The following is a 16,029-nucleotide window of genomic DNA, read 5'->3' as shown; positions in this document are numbered from 1 at the left end:
ACCTACTCCATTTCAATGATGCAGTTCTAAATCAGGACAGTTCAGACTGGAATAGATCTAAAGGACTCAATAAATTTCGGCCCATCCATTCAGCCAATACCAAAGAACGATTATGGACAAACACATGAGGCTGGGCGCGGTGGGTCATGTCTGTAATCCCAGCATTTTGGGATGCCGAGGTGGGTTGATCACTTGAGGCCAGGAGTTCGAGACCAGCCTGGCCAACATGGCAAAATCCCATCTGTACTAAATACACAAAAATTAGCCGGGCGTGGTAGCACACACCTGTACTCCCAGCTACTTGGGAGGCTGAGGCATGAGAATCACTTGAACCCAGAAGGTGGAGGTTGCAGTGAGCTGAGATCGTACCACTGCACTCCAGCCTGTGCGACAGAGCAAGACTGTCTCAAAAAACAAAATCAAAAGACAAATGGATGAGGTCGGGCATGGTGGCTCATGCCTATAATCCCAGCACTTTGGGAGGCCATGATGGGTAGATCGCTTGAGCTCAGAAGTTCGAAACCAGCCTGGGCAAGTTGGTGAAACCCTATCTCTACCAAAAATGTAAAAAATTAGCCTGGCACAAAGGTGTGCATCTGTTGTCCCAACTACTCAGGAGACTAAGGCGGGAGGATCGCCTGAGCCCAGAAGGAGAAGAAGTGAGCCAAGATCACACCACTGTACTCCAGCTTGGCCAACAATGTGAAACTCTGTCTCAAAAAAAAAAAAAGAATAAAGAAACATTCTGAGAGGCATACCAAAAAAAAAAAAAAAAAAAAAAGCATAGGCTGGGCGCGGTGGCTCACACCTGTAATCCCAGCACTTTGGGAGGCCGAGGAGGGTGGATCACCTGAGGTCGGGAGTTCGAGACCAGCCTGACCAACATGGAGAAACCCTGTCTCTACTAAAAATACAAAATTGGCTGGGTGTGGTGGCGCATGTCTATAATCCCAGCTACCTGGGGGGCTGAGGCAGGAGAATCACTTGAGCCCGGGAGATGGAGGTTGCAGTGAGCTGAGATTGTGCCATTGCACTCCAGCCTGGGCAATAAGAGTGAAACTCCATCTCAAAAAAAGCATTAATGATTTTTATGTTATGCTAACAATTTAAGGAAAAGGAATGATAAACACATACACAATATATACATAGATACAATCACAATTCCTTACATATGTTTTTTGCTTACACTTTTTTTTTTTTTTAAGATACAGGGTCTTGCTATGTTACCCAGGTGGAGTGCAGTAGCTATTCACAGATGTGATCATAGCTCACTGCAACCTCGACCTCCTGGGCCCACACGACCCTCCTGACTCAGCCTTTCAGGTAGCTTGAATGACAGGTGCGTGAAACCATACCCAGCTCAGGTTTGCATTGTCATCTGAAGAACCTAAAATATGTGTGCAAAACTGGTTGACAAGGTAGGTTTTTTGCAATATACCTTTCCGTAATTTTTGAATTCTGAGCCACATGCAGGCATCATTTATTGAAAAACAAATTTTAAAACTTACAAGGAACCCATAGTGGTAGCAATCTGTGCCTCCGGGCCAGAGGATGTCTATGGCCTGGGGCTGTTGTTTGAATGCAGAGTTTTAAAATCAGGATATCTGGCCAGGCAAGGTGGCTCCCAGCACTTTGGAAGGTGGATGCAGGCGGATCACCTGAGGTTGGGAGTTCGAGACCAGCCTGGCCAACATGGCGAAACCCCATCTCTACTAAAAATACAAAAAGTAGCTGGGTGGGCTGGGCATGGTGGCTCACACCAGCAATCCTAGCACTCTGGGAGTCTGAGGTGGGCGGATTGCCTGAGCTCAGGAGTTCAAGACCAGCCTGGGCAACATGGTGAAACCTCGTGTCTACTAAAAATACAAAAAAAAAAAAAAAAAAAAAAATTAGCGAGGCAGGGTGGTACACACTTGTAATCCCAGCTACTCGGGAGGCTGAGGCCAGAGAATCGCTTGAACCCAGGAGGTGAAGGTTGCATTGAGCGGACATCGCACCACTACACTCCAGCCTGGATGACAGAGTGAGACTCTGTCTCCAAAAAAAAAAAAAAAAAAAATTGGCCGGATGCGGTGGCTCACATCTATAATCCCAGCATTTTGGGAGGCCAAGGTGGGCAGATCACAAGGTCAGGAGTTCAAGACAAGCGTGGCCAATATGGTGAAATCCCATCTCTACTAAAAATACAAAAAATTAGCCAGGCGTGGCGGCAGTCACCACTAGTCCCAGCTACTTGGGAGGCTGAGGCAGGAGAGTAGCTTGAACCTGGGAGGCAGAGGCTGCAGTGAGCTGAGATCATGCCACTGTAGTCCATCCAGTCTGGGTGACAGAGCGAGACTCCATCTCAAAAAAAAAAAAATTAGCTGGGTGCAGTGACGCATGCCTGTAATCCCAGCTACTTGGGAGGCTGAGGCACAAGAACTGCTCGAACCTGGGAGGTGGAAGTTGCAGCAAACAGAGATCACGCCACTGCACCCCGGCCTGGGCAACAGAGCAAGACTCTGTCTCAAAAGAAAAAAAAAAATCAGGATATTTTACAGAAGTCTGGTTCTGGTCTCTCTTGAGGCAGCAGGAGATCTGGCTGCCTTGAGGCAAGTGGTGGCTGCCCTTGGTAAAAGGGGGAAACAGCTGCAATCACCCACCTCTCCCAAACAACTTCACGCTGAGACAGAGGTCTGGGTACTACATACCTCGCACAAGTGGGAAGATACAGATTGGGGGGCTATATGCGTGTGAATATCAGCTGTTTGTGAATGGGCGACATGAACGACCATAAACAGTGATGGGTCCCCACCCGTGCTGCCTACCGTGTGGCGAGTAGACTCGAAGGTTGATGGGCACTGGGGAGATGCCTTTGTTGGTCCCCGTCACCCTGTCGGTCTCTGCTTCAATCTCCTGCCGGACTTCATCAAAATCTGTAAACTTTTTGGACTTGCAGTGCAAAAACTCGGCATATTCTGGAAAGGGAAGAGAGATGCTGAAAATGAGAAAGAGCCATGGGCAGGGCGCGCATGGGCGGTGGGGAGAATGCTTTGTTGAATGAAAGTAAGGACCCAGGCCCGGCGCGGTGGCTCACGCCTATAATCCCAGCACTTTGGGAGGCGGAAGCGGGCAGATCATGCGGTCAGGAGACTCAGACCACCCTGGCTAACATGGTGAAACCCCGCCTCTACTAAAAATACAAAAAATTAGCCGGGCGTGGTGGCACACGCCTGTAGTCCCACCTACTCAGGAGGCTGAGGCAGGATAATTGCTTGAATCCGGGAGGTGGAGGTTGCGGTGAGCCGAAGTCACACCACTGCACTCCAGCCTGGGCGACAGAGCGAGACTCCGTCTCAAAAATTAACAAACAAACAAACAAACAAAACCAATAAAATAAAATAAAATAAAAAAGAAAATAATGACCCAGTCATTGTCACTCTAGGAATTTAGGAGTGAGAGATTCATTCTCATGACAAGTGTCTTGGGGCAGGCAGGGGTTCCTACAGACTAAATAGACTGAGCCCCTTTCCAGATCCTGACGATTATATTCCCATGTGGCACTTTGCAAACTATTAATATACATCACGACATATTATGAATCCCAAAAAAAAACAAAAAAATCAACAGGTAGACATGACCAATGACCAGTTTCTTTGGTTTCTTTGTTTTGTTTTTTACAGGCAGGATCTCGCTGTGTCACCCAGGCTGGCGTGCAGTGGTGTGATCACAGATCGCTGCAGCCTTGAACTCCTGGGCTCAAGCAATCCCCCTGCCTCAGCCTCCTAAAGCACTGGGATTACAGGCCTGTACCACCATGCCCAGCCATTTATTTGTTGATTGATTGATGAACAGAAGAGGAAGTGCCAGGATACATCACCCAGAGAGGGTGAGTCCATTTGATGAAGGTGATGCTGCAGAGCCTCCCTTGCTGTGGGTCCCAGTCAAGGGAGTTCGATGCCTAAGTCCTTGTGGGATCATGGTCCACCAGCACATTCCAGCTCCACAAAATCCCCAGGGGTATTTCCCATGGCACTCACTTCTCCTTCTTCCCCAAGGAGCCCACAAGGTATAGGGAAGGGGCACCCCCGCCGACCCCTCAGAGCTGGTCTTGAGTCTTTCCTTCTCCCACCGGCTATTCAAGAGGGTCCCCTACCTAGACACAAACTCCCCAGGAGAAATGCTTTCTGGGCATAACCCTGAGTGCATGTAAGACCTGGGGGTAACTGAAAGCCACAGCGAGACTGAGATGAAGGGGCACAAGATAAGTAACTGACAAGCAGTGTGGGTCTCGCCAGGAAACCAGAGAAATCCAGTCCCAAATCACAGATTCAGGACAAAGCAAATATAAAGCATGTTCATCACGGAAGGTGGCTGCCGAGCACACAGGTGTCCACTGTACAAAGCCTTGACGTTTCCAGATGTTCGAATTTTCAGAGTAAAATGTTGGGGAGGGGAAATCCCCAAAGCTCAGAGATCACAGCTACTGTAGTGATGCTAAAAATAAGGGGGAAACGGCTGGGCACAGTGGCTCACGCCTATTATCCAGCACTGTGGGAGGCCGAGGAGGGTGGATCACTCGAGCCCAGGAGTTCAAGACCGGCCTGGGTGACACAGTGAGACCCCGTCTCTACAAAAATGTAAAAAAATTAGCCAGGCATGTTGGCGTGCACCTGTAGTGCCAGCTACTTGGGAGGCTGATATGGTCTGGCTCTGTGTCCCCACCCAAATCTCATCTTTAGCTCCCATAATTCCCTCGTGTTGTGGGAGGGACCCAGCAAGAGATTACTGAATCATGGGGGCGGGGCTTTCCTGTGCTATTCTAGTGAGAGCAAATAAGTCTCACGAGATCTGATGGTTTTAAAAATGGGAGTTTCCCTGCAGAAGCTCTCTCACTCTCTTTGTCGGCTGTCATCCACATAAAATGGGACTTGCTCCTCCTTGCCTTCCGCTGTGATCGTGAGGCTTCCCCAGTCCAGCTGTGTGGAACTGTAACTCCACTAAACCTCTTCATTTTATAAATTGTCCAGTCTCAAATATGTCTTTATTAGCAGTGTGAAAATGGACTAATATGAGGCTGAGGTGGGAGGATTGTTTGAGCCCAGGAGCTGGAGGTTGCAGTGAGCTATGATCTATGACCGCACCGCTGCATTCCAGCCTGGGCGACAGAGCAAGACACTGTCTGAAAAAGAGAAAAAAAGAAAGGGGTAATAAGTCACACTGGCAAAGAGGTCAGAGACCTGACCCGCCACAGAGATGCAAAGATGTGCACTGCCCTGTCGTTTTTAACAGTAAAAAAACGAAAATGGTGTCAATGTCCACCAGGAGGAGACCTGGCAACATGAACAACACAGCCATGCCATAAACTGCCTGAAGCAAAGGCAAAAAGGGAGATGAACGCCCAGCCAGGTCTAGAATCTTCAAGGCAGAAAGAAGAGTGTGAGGAGGTTCACCGTTCCATCATGGCTACCAAAGAAACTACGGTGCTCTGGCCAGGCCCTGCGTGTGGTCCCATAGTACCTCACAAGTCCCCTGAGAGGTAGGCATCTCTGAGATCCCTATTTCAAAGATGAAAAAACAGGCCCAGAGAGGTTAAGGGCCTTGGGCCAAGTTCCGTGATGGAGCTGGGACTTGGAACTCAGAAATTCTGGCTCCAGGTAGGGGCTCCCAAGCCAGACAGCCTTTGTGAGGCCACCGGAAGGATCTTCACCTCTCTGAACGTCTCTGCAGGGTCAGGCGGAGACTCAGTGGGCTCCGATGACTGAGGACCGTGTCCGGCACAGACACTGGCCACCAGATCAGGGGCAATGAGGACGTCTGCTGGAGGATTCAGGATCCCCACCCCCACCCCCAGCCCTGCTATCAGCTGACCCGGTTGCCAAGGACAGTTACACTCCAGCCTTCTGGAGGGACAAGGGGAAACACTCAGCCGCTCTTCCTGTAGCAGCCACTAAAAATGGAACAGCTCCCAACCCCCCACAGCAAATCTCAGTTCTCTTCTGGCTCCAGGACCCCAGCTCAGCCCCGAAAGAGACCATCTCCTTTCAAAGAGTGCAGGGGCACATGGCAAGGAAGATGGGCTGGTGGCAAGGACACACGCCCTCTCCCCAGCAGGCCTCTGCGCCGCCAAGTGTGGTGTCCACAAAGCCCAGCCCCACCTCCTCCTACTCCCGGGCCTGCCTGGCTACCACCGCTCCCGGGAGGACCTCCCTGAGTGGGGCATCTTGGTCCCTTCCTCATCAGAGCCAGCTCACTTTGGATTTTATTGATGGGACCAGGACCTGCGGCTGCAGCACCCCAGAGCCCAGCATGTGGAGGCAGCACGCTGTGTGCAGTAATGAGCTCAGTCTGTAGCCAGAGGCCTGCCCAGGTCTCAGTCTACTGGTCTATAAAATGTACATCATAACAGGCTGTGTGAGGACTCAGAGTCAACACCTGCACAGGAAGAGCAGAGCCAGCACAGTTACGGTCTGAGCAGCTGGTGGGCAGAAGGCCCCAAGGAATGATGCGGCAAAGAGAGCACCAGGGGCAGTGGGCGCCATCCTTCCCCCAGCACACACAGGCAGGAGCCCAGAGAGGGCAAGCTACTCTCTCAAGTCACACAGGATCCCCACCTCCTGCAGGTCTCTCTCCCCACAGCAACTGCTCCACCCAGCCCCCTCCTCCCCTGCCTTCGTTTCCCCATAACACTACCATCTGACACAGGGCAAGAAGTCTAATATAGAGAGCTTTGCCTTGAATGTCCATGCCACCAGGGAAGGGACACGCATCTGCCTTGGTCATTGCTGTGTCCCCAAGGGCACAGGCATGCATGTTAGGTGGGAAAACGGAGGTTCTGCCTGCCCAGCTGCCACAGGCTTCAGGGGACATTTACAACCTCTCCTTCCCGCCAGCAAGCTGAATCTAGGTGTCTGACCTGCAAAAGGTTCCCCTGGAACCTCAGGCCATCCTCGAATGCAGCGACCAGGAAACGAGCCCGGGAAGGACCACCTGCCTGACCCAAGTCTGCGTGGTCAGGGGCAGCCCCGAGATGGGGCTGGAACCAGGCGGCCAGACCCACACGCTGGGCTTTGGAGCACAGCACCTTCCCCGGTTGTCACATGCAGGCTGGGAACCAACCGGGGATCAGAGAAGGCAGGGGCTGTTCTTTGTGATCTCTCCTCCTAGATCCTTCTGCTGTCGGCCAACCCCTCCATGTGGGTGAGGATATGGACAGCCGGTGCCAGAAAACCAGGGTTTCTTCCCTAGTGGGTCAGTGAGCAACAGAACCACACCAGAAAAAAAGGCCCAGGCACCGACCAGGTCCACCCCCGCTGCCTGCCTTTCTTCACAGGGCTCCTTGGCACGGTGGAAGTAAATGCTGAATGCCAGGTCAACAGAGGTTTTTTGTTTGTTTGTTTGTTTTGAGACTGTCTTACTCTGTCACTGAAGCTGGAGTGCAGCGGTGCCGTCTCGGCTCACTGCAACCTCTGCCTCCCAGGTTCAAGTTATTCTTGTACCTCAGCCTCCCAAGTAACTGGGATTATAGGCACATGCCACCACGCCCGGCTAATTTGTATACTTTTAGTAAAGACAAGGTTTCACCATGTTGGCCAGGCTGGTCCCGAACTCTAGACCTCAGGTGATCTGCCCACCGTGGCCTCCCAAAGTGCTCGGATTACAGGCATGAGCCATCATGCCCAGCCCAATAGAGGTTTAAAAGCTTCCACCAGGCTGAGCGCAGTGGCCCATGCCTGTAACTCCAGCACTTTGGGAGGCTGAAGTAGGAGAATCATTGGAGGCCAGCCTGGGCAACATAGCAAGATCCGACATCTACAAAAAAATTTAAAAATTAGCTGGGCGTGGTGGCACAAGCCTGTAGTTCCAGCTACCTGGGTGGCTGAGGTGGGAGGATTGCTTGAGCTCAGGAGGTTGAAGCTGCAGTAAGCTGTGATCACACCACTGCACTCCAGCCTGGATGACAAAGGCAGACGGGAGATCCTGTCTCAAAACAACGACAAAAAGAGAAATAGAGCGGAGGGCCTAGCCTGGGGCTCTGGTGTGCTGCACGTGCTCAAGTGCTAGAGATGAGACGATTTTTTTTTTTTTTTTTTTTTTTTAACAATCCACTGGCCCAAAGAATCAGTCAGAGGCCTTAACACTGAGTTCCCTGTCAACTTGTCCACGGCAACCGAGGCCCAGCCACCAAGCCATTGAACCAGCCCTGGCTCTGCCTGTCCTGGTCCCTGCCATCAAGCTGCACCCCACAGCCACCCTCCTCAGACAGGGCATTTCCATACCAAAGCCTGTTCCTCCAGTTCCTCGGCAAACTGCAAAGCATTTTGACAGCTCCACACACACCCCCACTGTCACCCGGCACCCTGAGCCAGGAAGGCTCCCTGGGAGGAGGGTCAGCCCGGGCCCCCTCTGAGAGGTTCACAGCTGGCATGTGATCAGGCCCTGGGGACTCCGAGGGACCCAGCCTGGTGCACAGCGGGAATAAAGGATTAAACTGGGCAGTCGTCCCGCAATGACACTGCCAAGGCCAGGGAGTCAGCCGTCCTCGCCCACCGCAGGGCCTCCTAACTATGGGCCCACTGGTTGTGCTTGGGGGTTTTTCCAGAGAGGTTCTGCCTCCCTCCAAGCCTGTGTCCTGCTACTGAAGCTGGAGCTCTGAGACAGCGGGGACTTCGTGTGAACCACGGTTCCCCCTAGCATCTTGTATACAGCAGCTGCTTAACTAAAATCCGTGAAAAAAGAATCTGCGCTCTAACCTAGGAGGACGTCACTCCCAGGAACCCCCAACTGGGGCCCCACTGTGCTAAACAGCCAATCCCCTGCACCTCAGGCCCTTTGAGAAGGTGTCAAGGGAGCCACAAGTGCAAGCTGCCACCTTCTCAGGGTCAGGGGGCCTGGGACATGAAGAAGCAGCCCCTTGCCAGAGGCCATAGTCACCTCTGGCCTGGTGACCCTGGAGGTCTTTGGAGCCTCCTGTTTCAAAGGAGCTTGTGGAGCCCCAGAGTGACCGATGGCCCTTGGTCAGAGGATGGCCCTCCCTGTCTTCAAAGCACAGCGGTCACGTGCCCGCTGGCACTGCTTAAGAATTTTGAAACGCCCAGGTCCAGCTGGGAAGACCTGCCTTCAACCCGACAGACAAGACAGCAGGGTTTGGGGAGGTGAGGAGAGGGAGCGAGGGAGGTGAGGAGAGGGAGCGAGGGAGGAGAGTTTTCGGGGTGCCTCGTGGCTTCACAGCCTAGCGACGCCCAGCTCCGGGTTCCTACCCTTCTCTCGGCACCTCAGTTTCCCCAAAATGCAATGACACAGAACCCAGTGCCAGGGCTCCCATACAACTGCGATCAAATCCCACCGGGAGCACACAGGCGGCTCAGAGGTTAGTCTCAGGGAACCTGCAGGGGCTGAGCTAGGGTCCCAGTGCTTTGCACACTGGGGCTCTGCCCTGATCTTCTCACTATTCCCCCAGCAAAGAACACAATGACCAGGCTGGCCCTGAAGGCAAGGAGAGGAGATCTGCCTTTCCCAAACCTGGCGTTGGCAGGCGTGACCGGGAGGAACAACTTGGGAATCAGCCACCATCAGGAGACCCTAGCTACCACGCCAGCAGGCAGGATCCAGTCATGCAGGACTTCCAGAGCCTTCAGCAGATCAAGAAGTGGGCCCAGCACACAGCACTTCCCATGCCCATTTAGCCCTCGAGTTCTCTCTAATCCGAGACAATACGCAAACATCTCCCGGTCCAGGACACACTGTCGCTGGGAAGGTGACAGCCTGAGCAGGCATCCCAGCCAGGCCTGGCCTGACGCACACCAGCTTGATTAACTCTCCAGATACAAGGCTGCAGATGGAATGGCAGAGTGATGGGTCGGGCTCACCAGGGAAGGAGCTTGGAAGAGTAACCCCCATCACTTCCCACCCACTAGGCAAGAAGGGGCACAGCACCAGCCCTTTGAGCTCGCTCACTCAGCCCGTGCCGGTGGAGCACCCGCTCGGTGCCAGGTCCTGTGCTGGGCAGAGCCGATCGGCATGCCTGCCCTTGTGTGCTGGCGCAGAGAGAGACCATTAAGAAAAAACAAGAACAGGATAACTCGTGCTGCCGGGGAAGGAAGGCGGCAAGTGACCAGGTGGGGGTGAGCAGCAGAGACACTGGCACGTAGGGGACAGGGCGTTCCAGGCGGGCAGCACAGTGAGCACAGAGGCCCAGCAGTGGGAACCAGCAAGCTGGGCCTGAGAATCAGGAGGGAGATGGATGGCGGCAGTGGCTGGGGACCAGGAGGAGGTGAGGTCCCAGAGACTGGCAAGGGCCACAAGGCCTTGAGAAGGAGGCTCGATTTGCTTCTGAGGCCAGTGGGAAGCCCTGGAGCCAGGTCCTGACATCTCTTCCCTGGTTCCCGTGAGCACACTAAAGGCCAGTTCAAGGCCAAGGGCGGTGGGAGGGGTGGCTCACAGGGCCTCACTGTGCACATTCCACACAGGAACAGTCCCGGGCACCTAGAGTTTACAGGGCTGCTTCCCCATGGCACCTACGGGCCACCAAACTTCCTGGTGGCTATGGTCTTAGTAATGTTTAAACTTCTGTGGCTAGAAGTTATGGTTCACTGCGGACGGTTGGAATGAGGGCAAGCTGGGCCACACCAGGCATCGCGGGAACCAGAGGGGAACATGGGCCGCGCCGCAGGGGCCCTGTCTTTGGACTTCAGGCCTCACAAAGAGACAGCCACGCCACAGCCAATGGGGTGCCATGGCCACGACGGCAGTGCCGCCATCACCCCCACTTTATAGATGAAGCCACCAAGGCACACACAGAAAGGGAAGTCACTTTACCAAGTCCCGGGCCAGTAAAGGGTGGCAGCCTGGCTCTGAGTTTGGTCACAGAGAGCCAGCTTCCAATCCCTAGGAACCACATGGTCTGGTGCATACCCCACAAGGCCCCGGCAGCCCAGCAATCACCAATGCCTGCAATGTGTTCATTTTCCTCTCCTGTTAGTACGGCGTTCTACCTCCCACCCACCTCCCCCAGCCGGGGTGCCCATGCTGCTTAATGCCTCGCCTGGAAGATAGTCTGGACTGCCTGGCATCTGCCAGCACCACCAGGGCCAGGCCCCCATCGCCTCTTGCCTGGCGCCATGCCAGCCTCCCTGCCACTCCCTATCCCCACTCCCTGCTTGCATTCTGGTCCCTGACTGTCCCTCCTGAACATGGCGGCCAGTGGTCTCCCCACATCATGCATGCCACCCCAGCTCCCACTACCCAAATCCTCAACATGCCTGCCAGTCCCAGTCCCTCCTGCCTTCTGGCCCCTCCCCAGCCTCACTGCCTCCCCTCACCACTTTGCTAATGCTGTTTCCCTACCTAGAATGTTCTCTCTGGGTCCCCAATCCCAAGGTGAATCCAACAGACACTCACAGGCTGGGGCTTGGGGCTGGCGCCACGCCAGGTGCTCACACTGCCTCCCTGGAGATCAGCTAAGGCCTAGCACCGAGTGGGCACCTACTTGGAGCAATAAGAGACTGGAGCCTGGCCGGGCGCAGGGGCTCACCCCTGTCATCCCAGCATTTTGGGAGGCTGAGATGGGAGGATCACTTGAGCCCAGGAGTTCAAGACCAGCCTGGTCAATATAGCAAGACTTCATCTCAATTTAAAAATCTGCCAGGCGCAGTAGCTCATGCCTGCAATCTCAGCCCTTTGGGAGGCCAAGGTGGGCAGATCACTTGAGGCCAGGAGTTCAAGACCAGCCTGGCCAATGTGGTAAAACCCCATCTCTACTAAAAATACAAAAATTAGCCAGGCTGGGTGGCATGTGCCTATAGTCCCAGCTATTTGGGAAGCTGAGGCAGAAGAATTGCTTGAACCTGGGAAGTGGAGGCTGCAGTGAGCCAAGATCGTGCCACTGCACCCCAGCCTGGGCCACAGAGCAGGACCTTGTCTCAAACAAACAAACAAACAAAAAACGGAGAGTGAGACTGAAAATGCCATGATCAGGCGGGGCTGAGGGGTGCAAGCTGGGAGGCAGGAAAGAACCCCACCCATGTGGGACACCCCTGGAACTCTCTTTTGAATCAGCCCAACAGGATGCAACTATGTATCCACCTCTACCACAGCTGCCACACCCACCCCCCACCTGCCCCCACCCCTTCCAGCACCTACTCCTGGCCTCCTCCAGGGCACAGGCCTCACACTGGCCCCTGTGGTCCCTTTTCCACCAACAGCCACAGGGATCTGATCAAGTCACACCTTGGCCTAAGGCCACATTCCCCCAAGAGTTGGCTTAAGGGTGGGTTTTTTTTTTTTTTTTTTTTTTTTTGTTCAGACAGAGTCTCGCTTTGTCGCCCAGACTGGAGTGCAGTGGCCGGATCTCAGCTCACTGCAAGCTCCACCTCCCGGGTTCACGCCATTCTCCTGCCTCAGCCTCCCGAGTAGCTGGGACTAAAGATGCCCGCCACCTCGCCCAGCTAGGTTTTTGTATTTTTTAGTAGAGACAATGTTCCCATGTGCCCTAAGGCAAGTGGTCAGGAAGCCTCGGCCCCCTCCTCTGTAAGGTGGGGACAGACATCAGGAACCCATCATCGTTCATCTGGGTCAGGCAATGGGCAGGTCTGCGCTCTGTGCTCCCTCCTGGCCAAGGCTCTCTGCCTGCTTCTCTCCCCTCTGCCCCGACATGTATTAAATAACGTGTTCTTCAAGGTTAACAAGGTGGTGTTATTGTCATCACTGTCCAGACAGGAAATACAGTGGCGGTCCCTCCCTAGAAGCCGGGTTGGGAACCTGGGCAGTCTCCGCTCCAAGCCTAAACCAAGCAGGGCAGGCTCTCCCAGTGGTGTGGCCAGGAACTAGCAGCATCACCAGGGACTCATTAAAAATGTAGTTTGCAGCCGGGCCTGGTGGCTCACGCCTATAATCCACGCCTATAATCCCGCACTTTGGTGGGCAGATCACTTGAGCTCAGGAGCTCCAGACCAGCCTGGCCAACATAGTGAAACTCCGTCTTTACTAAAAACACAAAAAATTAGCCAGGCGTGGTAGCTCGCGCTGTAGTCCCAACTGCTCAGGAGGCTGAGGCACAAGAATCGCTTGAACCTGGAAGGCGGAGGTTGCAGTGAGCCGAGATCACCCGCCACTGTACTCCAGCTTGGGTGACAGAGTGAGACTCCGTCTCAAAAAAATATACACATAAATAAAATAATAAAATAAAATAAAATAAAAATGCAGTTTGCACATCTGACCCCCATCCTGCTCAATGGGAAACAGAAAACTACCAAGACTGATCTCCACAGTGACTTTCAGGACTCTGGGGTTGCCCATTCCTGGCACAGCTGATTGAACGCCTGAACCCAGAGGTGGCAGCCCATTGGCCCATCGGTGGCATACAAAATGGCAGAGCTCATAAAGAGGAGGTGGCGGGCCAATCGGCTGCTGTCTCTCACTGGAGCTACACCTTCTCGCCAGGTTGGGCGGGACCAGAGGATGAAATGAGGAGGCTTGGGAGGCCAAGCTGAGAGCCAGCGTTGAGGTCAGATGTGCCTGGATGCAAGCCCCAGATCTGGGGCCCGCTGGAAAGGCAGGCAACCTGGCTAAACCTCAGTTTCCCCATCTGTAGAATGGGTGTGTGTATGTCAGCTGCCTTCCCAGTGTGAGAGTGTTTAAAAGGGCCACAAGGAGACATCAACACAAACTGAGTGTTGAACGCCCAACACTCTAGCCCAAGATCCTTCCCAAGGAGGCCCGAGGGGGTTTACAGCTGGGATATACACCCACCTCACGTCAGCCTCGGGTAGGAAGAATAGAAATACACTGAGACCAGGGAGGGAAAGAACAGGAAAAAATCCACACATAGGTCATACTATATTCAACAGGCTGGGTCTCCCTAAAAGTCAAAGTCTGATGAAAAAGCAATGGTGCCTGGGCACGGTGGCTCACGCCTGTAATCCCAGCACTTTGGGAGCCCCAGGCGGGTGGATCATGAGGTCAAGAGATCAAGACCAGCCTGACCAACATGGTGAAACCCCATCTCTACCAAAAATACAAAAATTAGCCGGACATGGTGGCACGCACCTGTAGTCCCTGCTACTCGGGAGGCTGAGGCAGGAGAATCGCTTGAACCCAGGAGGCAGAGGTTGCAGTGAGCCGAGATCATGCCACTGCATTCCAGCCTGGTGACAGAGCGAGACTTCGTCTCAAAATAAATAAATAAATACATGAAATAAAAAATAAAAAGCAGTGGTGGAGGGCTGGCACGATGGCTCATGCCTATAATCCCAGCACTGTGGGAGGCTCAGGCAGGACAATTGCTTGAGGCCAGGAGTTCAAGACCTGCCTGGGTAACACACTGAGACTCTCATCTCTACAAAAAAAAAATCAGCTGGGTATAGTGGTGTGTGCACCTGTAGTCCTAGCTACCCAAGAGGCTGAGGCAGGAGGATTGCTTGGGCCCAGGAGATCGAGGCTGCAGTGAGCTATGACTACACCACTGCACAGCCTGGGGAACAGAGTGAGATGCTGTCTCTTTAAAAAAAAAAAAAAAGTGATTATGGGGAGGCTGCTTTAGTGAAAAGTGAAGAAGAGATAACAAAAGAGTATAGGATGGGATTGAGTAGAGCAGCTATAACACCAGCCAGATATCTGGGGGACAACTGGTGACATGCTGAGTAGGGACTGGGACGTGGGTGCCATGCAGGAATGACTCCTTCTCTGGGGTATGATTCTGGGACTGTGTAGGCAGGTGTCTTTATTGCACGGGGAGGTGCACTGGGGCGTGAAGGACGGATGTGTCACCATGTCTGCTACTGACTTTGAAAGCGTTCAGCAAAATCGGTTTATCTATGACATATGGAAAGCACACATGGGGCCGGTGCGGGGGCTCACGCCTGTAATGCCAGCACTTTGAAAGGCCGAGGTGGGAGGATCACTTGAGGTCAGGAGTTTAAGACCAGCCTGGCCAACACGGTGAAACTCTGTCTCTACTAAAAATACAAAAAAATTAGCCAGTCATGGTGGCGGACGCCTGTAATCCCAGCTACTTGGGAGGCTGAGGCGGAAGAATCGCTGGAACCCAGGAGGCGGAGGCTGCAGTGAGCCAAGATCGCATCACTGTACTCCAGCCTGGGTGACAGAGTAAGACTCTGTCTAAAAAAAAAAAAAAAAAAAAGAAAGCACACATGGCACCTGGAATGGCATTCTGGTCACAGCTGAGGGCTTGCAGTGTGGGTGTGTAAGTGTTCACTGAGCCGTTTTTCAACTTCCTCACACATGTGGACCATGTGAATTCAATGTCCAATGACAGGCCAGGACCCAAGTTCCACCCTCTGCCCCCAGTTCCTCCTGGCCACCACACATCCACATCCACTTCCTGCTGAACCTCAGGCCACCCCACCTTACCTGTTTTCGAGAAGATGAGCTGCAGAATGAGAGGCCGCCGGGTGACGATTCCTGAACCGCGGGGGAGGAAGTCCCTGTGAGGGGGGAAAGGGACAGAAATTACTCACGCGTCCGGATTGAGGGGCAGGAAGTGTGACCACATGTGGTGGAGCAACTCTGTCTTGCAATTTGGGTGACCTCAGCAAAGGCACCAACCTCGGCTGGGCCCTGGGGAATGCTCTGGTCTTGGAGAGTCCTGAGGTCTGAAGAGCTCAGGAGGGTCTGCATGCAATGTCATGGTGACCAGAACCCTTTCCCTCCGGCAGGCTGTGCCCCACCCCTAGCACTCCCAGGGGGCCCATTCCCTGGTATGTATTTGTTACATTTCCCCCATACCCAGGAGATCAACACACTTCCTATATGTTTTAAATCAACACGATGCCACATGCATATGGGTAAAATACAAGGAAAGTGATTGAAGACAAAATACGATGTGTTTCATGTCCAGAAAAGTCACATCTACAGAAGCAGGAGACGGAGCAGTAGATACCTGGATGTGGAAACAGGGGGTGACTGCCAATGGAGGGGAAGGAGCTTTCTGGGGTGATGAAAATGTTCCACATGTGGACTAAGGTGATGTTTACTAAAATTAAATGTAAAAGCCTGGACAAGACAGTAAGACCCCATCTCTATAAAAACTAA

General features: G+C 53.3%; 1 protein-coding gene across 18 annotated transcripts in view; it reads right to left on the bottom strand.

Annotated features, from left to right (window-relative positions):
• DNM2 (dynamin 2) overlaps nucleotides 1-16,029 on the bottom strand; it is a 110,053-nt gene that overhangs the window by 49,068 nt on the left and 44,956 nt on the right. For 17 of the 18 annotated variants that reach the window (XM_005587967.4, XM_074025889.1, XM_074025891.1 and 14 more), the window contains exons 2-3: nucleotides 15,349-15,422; nucleotides 2,808-2,957 (exon numbers count right to left, since the gene is read on the bottom strand). In XM_005587967.4, the coding sequence (XP_005588024.1) occupies nucleotides 2,808-2,957; nucleotides 15,349-15,422 (224 nt within the window). Of the gene's footprint in view, nucleotides 1-2,807; nucleotides 2,958-15,348; nucleotides 15,423-16,029 lie in introns of those variants that run through there. The other variant, XM_074025897.1, reaches the window with a different exon arrangement.

This window comes from Macaca fascicularis, chromosome 19, assembly GCF_037993035.2.
Source record: "Macaca fascicularis isolate 582-1 chromosome 19, T2T-MFA8v1.1".
Lineage (NCBI taxonomy): Eukaryota > Metazoa > Chordata > Mammalia > Primates > Cercopithecidae > Macaca > Macaca fascicularis.
This window is presented reverse-complemented; position numbering and strand designations above follow the sequence as displayed.